This window comes from Manis pentadactyla, chromosome X (assembly GCF_030020395.1).
Source record: "Manis pentadactyla isolate mManPen7 chromosome X, mManPen7.hap1, whole genome shotgun sequence".
Classification (NCBI taxonomy): domain Eukaryota; kingdom Metazoa; phylum Chordata; class Mammalia; order Pholidota; family Manidae; genus Manis; species Manis pentadactyla.
The window spans coordinates 65,258,082-65,269,717 of NC_080038.1; the positions used below are offsets into that span (position 1 = coordinate 65,258,082).

At 39.9% G+C, this 11,636-nt stretch overlaps 1 protein-coding gene across 5 annotated transcripts in view; it reads right to left on the reverse strand.

Annotated features, from left to right (window-relative positions):
- The window catches only part of PHKA1 (phosphorylase kinase regulatory subunit alpha 1), a 149,135-nt gene extending 140,176 nt beyond the window's left edge, over window positions 1–8,959 (reverse strand). For 3 of the 5 annotated variants that reach the window (XM_057495519.1, XM_057495518.1, XM_057495517.1), the window contains exons 1-2: window positions 8,543–8,958; window positions 7,667–7,825 (exon numbers count right to left, since the gene is read on the reverse strand). In XM_057495519.1, coding sequence (XP_057351502.1) covers window positions 7,667–7,825; window positions 8,543–8,620 — 237 coding nt within the window. In that variant the 5' untranslated portion in view covers window positions 8,621–8,958. Of the gene's footprint in view, window positions 1–7,666; window positions 7,826–8,542 lie in introns of all 5 variants that reach the window. The other 2 variants (XM_057495521.1, XM_057495520.1) reach the window with 2 other exon arrangements.
- Between the last annotated feature and the right edge of the window lie 2,677 nt (window positions 8,960–11,636).

The following is an 11,636-nucleotide window of genomic DNA, read 5'->3' on the forward strand; positions in this document are numbered from 1 at the left end:
TAAAACACACCTTACAGCCTAGAAAAGCAAACATAGATAACTTTTACTTTTTCTAAACTAGCCAAGACTTATCTTCAAAAGTCCACAGAAATAGTTATCTAGACATTTTCCCTAAAGAATAAATCAACTCCAACTCAGAACAAGTACAAAGGAGAATTGCTAGTGCAACTCAACCCCTTTTTCATGAGAAAAATGTCACAAACTTCTTCAAGTCTAAAGTCATAACTATTTCTTTTACTGGGGCTTGAGAATTTCTAAAGTAGTTAATTTTCCAATCATAACATTCCAAAATTTTGATTTCCAACTATAGTATACTAGCTAATATATGATATAGTAATAATAATTATTTAATTATGATATAGTATAGTAATACTGTTCTATACTAGTTACACTTCATGACACTGGAAGGGCCCATCAACAGTGGCATGGATAGGCAATATGTTTTGAAAGAATGTACCACAAAATAGCTTTTCCATTTCTTTAAGCTTTCTGCTTCACAGTCCAGAAGAAATACAACTAGGTTACTCCAGGGAATGCTGGCTCAGAGGTGGCTTGAGGACACCTCTGAAAACTAATCTACTTGGGAACAGCATCATTTTTTATTCCTTCAAAACATTCAAGTGGGACTGCCAGAAATAGGCATGATAAGGATAGGTACCTATTAAATAATGCTTCAACTCTTTATAAAGTCTAACTGAGGAAAAAAAGTGTTTCCTTGAGCAGTTTCCCTTTCTTAAGTAATTTCTGTCTATAAATGGTCCCCAACCCTTACAGATCAAGGAAGGAAAAAGAGGAGTGGAGAGATGGAGCAAGGTGGAGGGAGGGAAGTAGGGAGGGAGGGAGAGCGAGGGAGAGAGAGAACAGGCAGTGCATGATCTTCTTACCTTTTAAAGCACAGCATTATTATAATGAAACTGACTGCAACCCGTGCAAGAAGATCTATATCATTACTTTGACCCCAGTGAAACAAACCATCCTTTAATATACCTTGTTACAGAAAGCATTTCACACAGCCTCCTCACTCTGTGGGGGAACTTGATCAGTTCGGAATTACCTTCTTTGTGTTAACACATACTCAGTTTTCTGTCACAACCTTTCAACTCTCTACCATCCAGCCCTGCTAATCCCATCTACATTTTCTTTAGCTTAAACAGCAAACCTGGGGAATCAAGGACCCAGTGGAGGATTCCTGAGTGCCATCCACTTTGTCCTCCTGGAATGACCATTGATAGCCATTTCTGTCCTCAAGTTCCAACTTCCAAGTCAGTATAAAATTGAAAGGAAGCATGGGGATATAGGAATCAGAGGGGGTATCTGTACTCTGTGTTACCCAAACTGGTCATTTTCCAATTCAGGTGCACTGTTGGCATTAATTATATATGTTTATTCATATGCCAGGGCTTCTAATCACACCAAGTGACACCCTCCTCTTGCCTACTCTTTTTGAGGATATGGACCTATATATTTGTAAATTGAGTATATAAGGATATATAACTATATACAACTGTATCTATATAAGTATTCATCTTTCTCTGTCCAGGTATATGTATAATCATATATTTATTGAGCATATAAAATATGCAAAGCACTCTACCAGGCTTTGTGGAACATAAAGACAAGAGAGACAGGACAGATATGTTTAAAGAAAACCCTAAACCATAAACATAGTCTACCTAACAATTCCTAGTTATGCTTTAAAACCCTACTCCTCTGTTAATCCTTCCTTGCTATGTTCAAGGGGAATGAGACATTCCTACCTCTCTGTGTCCCCATAGAACTTTGTACTTTATCTCCTATATATGCAGTACTTACAGTATCTGTCCTAATGTATTATAACTATTTGTTTATATATCAATCTCCCCTATCAGACTATGAAATCCTTGAGAAAAAGGGGCAGAGACCAGGTTCAGAAATAGGACTTTAGGTCAATGGACTAAGCAGATCGTGTTTTTAAAAATATATAATTTATGTCTGTTAAGTAACTCTTAAATGGCTTATTGTGTGTGTGTATATCTGTGTATACATGCATGCATTTAGAGAAAGGGAGGATGCAAACATGACAAAATGTTAACAACTAGTGAATCTAGGTAATGAGTATATGCAAAAAGGTTCATTTCACTATTTTTACTTTTCCATAAACTAAAAAAATTTTAAAATAAAAAGTTGAGAGTTAAATATAAACATTTTCTCCCATTTTATTTTTTGTATCTATTATAGAACCTGGCACATAACAATTACACAAAGTCTGCTACATGAAAAACTGAACATGTTGAATGGCACACACCATAAGTGATCTAGAAGTTCCAAGAAAGCAGTCCTAAGAAAGAAGTCATCACTGTACAGCTGAGCCACAGAAAAAGTGGGATTGGTGCCAGGCTCTGAAAGGAGGGTGTTAGTTCAGATTGGAAGGGAACAGGCACCACAGTGGAAGAAACAGCTTATAAAAAGATTTGGAGGTGGGAATGTCCCTGGCGTCCATGGAGGAAAAATTTAAAAAGACTAAAGCTGAAGTCATAAGACCCAGGTTGTATTCATGGCACCGCCAAATTCCAGCTTCATCCACCTGTTCAATCTCTTCACTTGTAAATTGGGAAAATAATACCTACCTCACAGGGTACTGTGTAAATAAAATACTAGTAATTATGGGAAAGTATGTAGTATAATGAAAAGTATTTACATGAATGTCAGATATTTTTATTAAGGGATTATTAGAGGAGTCATGAAGACACCAATCTGGCTGGAACTGGGGGTATAATGCAGGGCACTAGCATGATGTAATACTAAAAAGGAAGGCTGGGACCAAAGCCTTAGGGAGCCCTGTCTATTAATACAAATCACTTGGATTTTATTCATAGGGAAATGAAAGCCACAGAAAGATTGCTGAGAATGGAAATGATATAATTTAAGTGTGTTTTTCACAATAGTGTTAAGTGGCTATGGTTTACACTAGGGTTGAGGCAGAAAGGAACAGAAAGAAGGGGATGGAGTCAAGAAAAATTATAAGAATCAATGGACTTTGGTGTCCATGTATCAAAAGACAAAAGGGACAAGTCGAAAACCACCCAAATAGCAGCTCTTTTCAAACACTGTTTTACAAAACAGTAGTCCAGGAAATTCTGGAAAGGCTGTAAAATTCACCCCCATCTTAGATTAAAAAAGCACACTAGTACATCTAAGGCTCTGAGAAATTAGGGTGTAAAGAAACCCACTATTAAAGACTGACCCAAACTTAGTTGACCTAATGTCCCACAGAATATACTATGAGAAATGCTCTCAATAATATCACCCAGGTAGAATGAGGACACCAACAGGAGTAAAGGTGAGTTGCTGTGGTTTGGTAATCTGTTCTCAGTAGGGAAGGTGGGTTTCAGACATACTGAGTTTGAGAAGCCACAGTATATGCAGGCGCAACTGATCAGAAGATAAATGAAAATCAGTTTGAAGTGAGGTCAGAGTTAAAGATGAAGATTTGGAAGTCATTCTCATAAAGGTAATAAAGTCATGAGAAAAGATGAGACTACACAAAGAGAATAAAAATGAGGAAGAAGTAGAACTGGAGGCAGCCAAATGGTTCTATTTGTGTGCGTTTTTATTTTTATGGGTCCGTGTCTTTATCTATATGACTAAGAGAAAAGGGCATTTGTAAAAACACATATGTGTATAAATCTATCTTAACTTAGGATAGAAGAGTCAACTAATATCCTTGACCTAGTTTTATCCAGAATTCTCTTTAGTTCTCTGACATTATTTCTCAGAGAGAAATCAAGGTGAGAGTTGGAGGGAAGGGATGGGTTTGTTCATACAGTAAGGGAAAGTTGACAGTAGGTGGGGTATAATCTGTGCTCATTTATTGGCCATAGGTCAGTAGTTATTATTCCTGCTACACTTTAGAATCACCTGGGTAGATTTTTTAAAAATATTGAATGCCCCTGGGCTCCCCTTCAAGATTTATCTAAATTGTTATAGAGTGGGGTCCAGGACAAGTATTTCTTAAAACTTCCCAAGTTATGCCAGTGTATACCCAGATTCAGAACCACTCATGTAGACCTAGGGACAACTCCAGCTCACTGCCTGTTTTTGTAAATAAAGCTTATTGGAATATAGCCATGCTTATTTAATTATGTTGTCTCTAGCTGCTTTGGGGCAATAATCCAGCTCACCACCTGTTTTTGTAAATAAAGCTTATTGGAATATAGCCATGCTTATTTAATTATGTTGTCTCTAGCTGCTTTGGGGCAATAATGGGAGAGCTGAGTAGTAAGGCAGAGACCACAGGTGACCCACAATGCCAAAAATATTTCCTATATGGCACTTTATAGAGATGCTTTTCTGTCTCTGGTCTGAATTAACTGAGTCAGGTTTGAGAAAGAAAAGTTAAGACTTAATAATAAAATGTTTTAATTCATAAATAAAAGTTCATAGAAATTTTAGAATTCCCAAAGAAATGTCTTTTTTGAAGATGTTTCCTACTGTCATGATGTTTCTGAGACATTCCAAAGTTGTTATTGAGGTGTAATGAAAAGTATTTGTTGGAGGATAGCTCCAACAAATTGGGCTATGTGAAAAATTAATGGAGCATGAAACTTTTAGAATGAGCAATTTAATGTTTCCCGAATTTCCCCACCTTCTTCTGTTAAATTCTTTCTACCTGGGCCACAGGAAAAATGTCGCCTTTGTAGAATGACTGGTCAGTAAGGAGACATCAGATTTTTTCTAATAGCACTGAAAAAAAAAGGTCAAATTGTACCAGGGTATGGAATCCTGGGTTTTGTTCCATGGGTATTAACTTCTAGCAAAACAAAACAAACAAAACAGCAAAACATTAGGGTTGGATGTAGGATTTCAGGGGTGGAGAAGGAGTAGGATTACAGGTGATTTTTTTTAACACTCCTCTATATTTTCCAAATTCTTACAATAGTTATGTATTATTTCTATAAGTCATAAAAATATTGATCTGTACTTCCTGGGCTAGAGCAATAGGATGAACAAATTTTTCTGGTGGACCTAAGTACCTAATAACAGCTTGAAAAATGCCTACTGTTGCAGAGGACAACACAGTGAAACTTCTCTATGGCTAAGGACTGCAACCCCACAGTATGTTGGTGCCCTTAACAAAAAACAAAATCTCAATATTTTGATTTATAGATGAAGACTGGAGATCAGATTGTCTACATTTGAGGGAGACCACTTAAGAAAATGGTTGGTATAGAGAGAATCATTTCCACTAATGGAAAATAATTCACATGCACCTTACAGGTGACAGCAGAGTATCTCAATGTTAAGAGTCCCATGTAGGGTGAATGTTGAAACCACTGTGTTGTCTATGTGAAACCATCATAAGATTGTATATCAATGGTACTTTAATAAAAAAGGAAAAAGCGTCCCATGTAGCCTAGAATATTGTTTTCTTGGTTATTCAAGAAGACACAGCACCCTGTGTCTAAAGAGTTCTATAAAGGATACTTCTTTACTGAAAGGAAGGGAGTTAAAAGTTAGTTTAAAGGTGTCTGCTTACTCTTGACTTTATTTTGAGTTGGGGTTGGAGGGTATAAGTTCTGAAACAGTGGTAATAGGTTTATTTTTTTCTAATTGGAATAAAGTTAATGTACAATATTATTTCAGATGTACAACATAGTGACTCAAAAATTATATACAGTACTAGATGCTTGCCACGATTAGTTCCCATTACCATACCAAGATATTATAATATTATTGCTTATATTCTATATGTTGAACTTTCATTCCTACAACTAACTTATTTTACAATTCATGGTTTGTACCTCTTTATCCCCTTCACCAACTTCACTCATCCCCCCACACCCCTTCTTATGGTAACCAACAATCTGTTGTCCATATTTTTTAGCCTATTTTTTGTTTGTTTGTTTTGTTAGATTCCATATTATATGGTTTTTGTCTTTGTCTGCCTGGCTTATCTCACTTAGCATAATACCCTCTAGGTCAATCCATGTTGTTGCAAATGGCAAGATTTCCTTCCTTTTAATGGCTAAGCAATATTCCATTCTGTATATGTACCACATCTTCTTTATGCATTCATCTATGTGTAGTTGGGCTGCTTCCATACCTTGGCTATTGTAAATAATGCTGCAATGAACACAGATGTGCATAGATCTTTTCAAATTAGTGATTTTATTTTCTTTGGGTAAATTCCCAGAAGTGGAATTGCTAGGCCATATGGTATTTCTATTTTTAGTTTTTTTGAGGAACCTCCATGTTGTTTTCCACAGTGGCTGGATTAATTTGCATTCCCACCAATAGTGAAGGAGAGTTCCCTTTTCTCCCCATCCTCGCCAAAACTTGTTATTTCTTGTCTTTTGGGTATTAGCCGTTCTGACTGGTGTGAGGTGATAGCTCATTGTGGTTTTGGTTTGCATTTCCCTGGTGATAAACAGACCAACATCCATGATGAACATAGATGCAAAAATACTCAACAAAATATTAACAAACTGAATTAAAAAATACTCAAAAGGATCATCCATCACATCCAAGAGGGATTTATTCCAGGGATGTGAGGATGGTACAATATTCGTAAATCAATCAATATGCTACACTACATTAACAAAAGGAAGGATAAAAACCATATGATAATCTCCATAGATGTAGAAAAAGCACTGGACAAAATTCAACATCCATTCATGATAAAAACTCTCAATAAAATGGGAATAGAAGGAACATACCTCAACATAATAAAGGCCATATACAACAAACCCTCAGCCAACATCATAATCAATGGTGAAAAACTGAAAGCTTTTCTTCTAAGATCAGGAACAAGACAAGGAAGAATGCCCACTCTTACTAGCCAGGGGCAGTCAGGCAAGATGAAGAGATAAAAGGCAGCCAAATTGGTAAGGAAGAAGTAAAACTGTCATTATTTGCAGATGGCATGATATTATATATAGAAAACTCGAAAGACTCCATTAAAAAACTATTAGAACTAATAAACACATTCAGCAAAGTCACAGGATACAAAATCAATATACAGAAACCTGTTGCATTTCTATATACTAACAACAAACTAGCAGAAAGAGAAATCAGAAAAACAATTCCACAGACAATTGTATCAAAAAGAATAAAATACCTAGGAATATACCTAACCAAGGAGGTGAAAGACCTATACTCTGAAAACTAAAAGACACTGAAGAAGATACAAATACATGGAAATGTATCCCATCCTCATGCACAGGTTTAAAAGTCAACAAACAATCTTCACTTGTGTCTAGTTGAGGAGTTCTGCCCATTTGTGTCTGTTACCCTTAAATACCACCTGTACTTTTCAAAAATGAAGTAAAATGGTAGATAACCTGCTCCCAAACATTCTTCTCAATGAAAATAAATACTCTGGAAACTGAAACATACATTTACTTAGAGGATTACACATTTTAGCAAAGATCCCAGGACAGGATTTTCCACTGTAACAGAACGAACTGTGGCCTCTCCTCCTGAATCAGCAAGTTTCAAGTTTCCATGGCCAAAAAAATTGAGTACAATACAGGAAAGCTCTTTGGAATGTAGTTCCAGGAAGGGGAAGAAAGAAAGAGAAAGACAAAATACAGTTCTTTTACCTCTTATGGGCTACATTCTTTCAATCCCTGCTCTCTGCCCTCCCACCCCCCAGCTCCAGATTTCCCTGTATTTTTTATCTGAGTACCTGTTCAAGTTCATAGGCCTTTGCCTTATCCTCATCCCGGTCTGCATTCTTTCGATAGGCTAGGCCCAAACCCCACACAGCCAAGACGCTGTACACGTTATCCCGGACCCAGGCATCTTTCTGATCATAACTGGCTGGAAGCAAGCCAGTCACGGGATTCTGAAAGGCCAAGAAAAAGAGGATGGACATGTAACCATAGGGTGTTGGTATGAGGAGACAGAATCTATCAAATGGGTTACTTAGGGACTTTGGTCTTTCTTCTACTTCCCCACTCCTGAGTTTTATAACCTCCTCTTCTGACCAAGTGCACTCAAATGCTATCTTGAATAAGGGAAAAGAGCTGACTGAAATCTTAGAAGTCTGAAGTGTGGGTACTGTTAATAAAAAGACAATGTTTTAACTCTCCAGTTAGGAAGAAATAACTATCAAAGAAAAACCAGCATTAAAGTAGAGGCAATATAATTAACTGTATATACAAGGTAGTTCAGGTCGTCCCAATAGTCTAAAGATGAGTAAATATTCCCCTATCTCTTTGGCGGGAGGGGCTAGGAGATGATGCCAAAACTGGGGCGGGGGGTAGAGGTGTCAATACACAAGCTTCAACACATCTTTCAACTCTGACTCCTGGAACCCAGCTGTGGCTTGGGTACAGGGGGTTCAGAAGCCACGACTCAGGACTTGCGGCTAAAAGTGCCTGGCCCAGCTCCTATCGTTTTTTCAGGTCCTTTACGGGGCCTCCCCGGCTAGGGGGCGGAGAACCTGCTACACACACACACAGACACACACGCGCGCGCGCGCGGGTTCACCCAGGGTCTCTGTCCAGGCTGTCACCTACATTTCCTTGGTGATTACGTGAGACATCCATCCCTCACTTACCTGATGGCACAGGATGGTCTGATGCACCAGCCTAGCGTAGCCGTCCAGTCGGACCCCCGAGTTACTCCGGCTCCTCATCGCGTCACGTTTCCGATACCCTCAGAGAAATGGCCCGGGTGTCGTAGAGGCCTCGGTGCTTCGAAGAAGCAGGCTCCAACACAGCTTCACCCGAAGCTGGGGTAGCCCGAGTGCCAGGCCTAGTAGACCCCTCCCACCGTTCGGATATGGGGCCGCCTGCTGTCCCGGCCACGGCGGGCTGTAGAGCACCCTTCTCACTGCTCCACGCCAGCTAGCGGCCCACCACTACGCCCCCAGCGCCGCTCTCTGCTATCCTTACGCCCACCCGGTCCCAGCGTGTGGCTCCGGCATGCTCCGCCCAGCTCCCTGCAACTCTGATGGCCAAGAGCGTCCCGCACGGCCGCCGGCAGCAGGTCAACGGCCGCAGCGCTGCCTCCACCTCTCGGGAGGCGCGAGCGGGAGGCGGGGCGGCGCCGGGTCCTGGCAGCTGCGCTTTGCACCCAAGGGGCCCTCTGCGCCGACCCCGCCTGCGCCGGTCCCAGCGTCCCCGCCCGCCCCATGGCCGACAATGTGATACCGTAGGTAATGTGCTCGCAGAGGTTTATTTTCGAAACACTTCAAATGACTGTTTCAGTTTTCCACACTTGCTGTGCACACAGGATGTTGACAAGGCTCTTTCTTCTGGTTCCTCATACCGGACTAGGTTAGGAACTTATTGTAACTTCCAACCTAAAAGGCAAGACGCACGTTTGCATTCAAGGTCTAAAGAATTGGGATTTCTGGGCCTTGATCGTATTTTATACTTTTGACCAAAAGCTTAGATTAAACTCCTCCCTTCGATCCAAACCAAACAAGAAAGAACTCCCTAAGAGACTTTATTCCTTATAAACTGACTTATTGGCGGGCTGGAAAAGAAGGGGCAGTAGCACGCTCTGAGGAAGCAAGTGTCCCAGGCGGGGAAATGGGCTGGGAGCGAGCGGTTGCTCTGGAAGGCTTTGGCTGGAAAGGAGCTGGAGGAGATAGCATAACTGCTTTAGAAGTCTCCCTCGTGCACACGTAGGTCACAAGGCCGAGGCAACAAAGACTAAGCTGAAAAATAAAGCAGAGGGAGCTAAAGGGAGGCTAGAAAAAAGCCTGCTGGTAACACAGATCACTGGCCGCGTTAACTGGTTCGCACCCTGGCGGGTGTCCTGGCCCCAGGACCTTTGCTCCCTCCATTTGCTGAGTCCCTGCACCCCCAATCCCCTTTTGTTCCCCGCTTATCCAAACCCTGCAAGTCTTTCCACGCTAGGTTTAGGTACCACTTGCTCTCTGAATCGCGGAGTAGGGGAATTAGACCGATTGACCCTTCAAATCCAGCGCCGAGAATCTGATTCTAAACCCTCTCTAGCCACCATTGTGACTTTGCATTCTCATTCATCTATTTTTCTAAATTTAGTCTGTCCCAGTAAGTTCCCTCTGTTTCAACCGTCACCCTCACCCCGGCCCAAATTAGCATAAAGACAGCACCTACGAGAGATTAGCAAATATTTGGTAATGATGATGAAGGAGGGAATGCTCAAGAACTGGGATTTGGGACTTTTGGGTTAAACGGCCAGTGATACACTTAGACACAACTACCCACTAGAAATCTCAAGCAAATAGTTTCCACTGAAGTCACTAACTACGCAAATGCCGTGACTGGCACACAACAGGCTGCTTTAAGGCCCACGTGCAGAGAGGGAGGAAAAGTTTTTCCAGGGAAACCTGCTTCATTTTGGAGTAGAATGCTTGGTTGTTCCTGCTCTGCCCCTAATCCCCTGATTCTTCCCCTCAGCCTGTAGCCTCAAAAAGCCCATTCTCTACCCTCTTTCCCTTCAAACTTCTGCCCTCTCTTTTTCTTCACCTTACCAGCATTCAAACATGTTTTAAAAATATTAAAGCAATTGATGCTCACTAAAGAAAACTTGGATGATATAGAAAATGAAAGCAAATCACCTGTAATTCCTTCACACCCACAACCACCTTTAATATTTTAGTTTATTTTTTCAAGGTTTTAAAATTTCTAATGCACAGAACTCCCCCAACCCCCAAGTTATTTATAAGGATGAATACATTAGGAATGCCAAAGGTAAGGTATCATCAAGAAGGGTACCTGGCTGGCTACCGAGAGGCCTTGCTGGATGACATTATCTTGATGCTTTCAACCTCAGTCCAGGCTAAACCTTCAGTCCTGTAGCCTCACAATCTTGATCTCCTCTGTGTCCAAGAGCTGGTCTGACTCTGGAGGCTGACTCATGCTGACTACAGCATGAGAGACTGATGTTTGAAAACCAGGATGGTGGTTGATAATGAGAAATAGAACTGTGACAGTTTATATTAGCCTGACCATCACATTCCCTACCTTTAATAATGTATAAGCATGACTCTTTACCAAGTGCCCTTTTGTTTTATACAATAACCCTACAAAGCAAATATGATTATTAACCCCCTTAGAGAGGGAGTAACTAAGGCACAGGAAGATGAAGAAATAACAAGACTGCTCTGTTTATATTGGCTTCACCGATTCTCCCTTTTCAATGCTTCCAAGGCTCACTGACACATTCTTTCTTTAGATATGTCAAAATTATCAACGAAGTTATAGCCAAGTCTTGCAGGTCTGGAAGTCTTGCCAATCAGTTTCTTGAAGGTGATTGTTCCATTTGATTAATTGTACACTATTAATTGTAAACTATATTGTATATAGTTTAACTCTTGAATAAAATTTTATTTTGAAGTTCCTGGGAATACTTGTATTGTTGCTGCCTTATATTTTCTGGAAGTTTTAATCATATTAATTTTCAAAAATCCAAAATGTTTTGAAATTCACATTTTATAGGTTTTTCCCGTGGTTTTACATTTTATGTTAATGTCTATATTAATCTTCCCTCTAGTAGATGTCCCACAGTTTGCTTAGCTATTATTATTAATTAATAATAGATCTTTTATTATTAAATTTATTGAAAAAATTACTCTATACACTATCTCCATTATTCCCCATTCACTCTCTTGAAAAATTTTTAAAAATTGTATGAATAATATGTGAACATATTCTTCA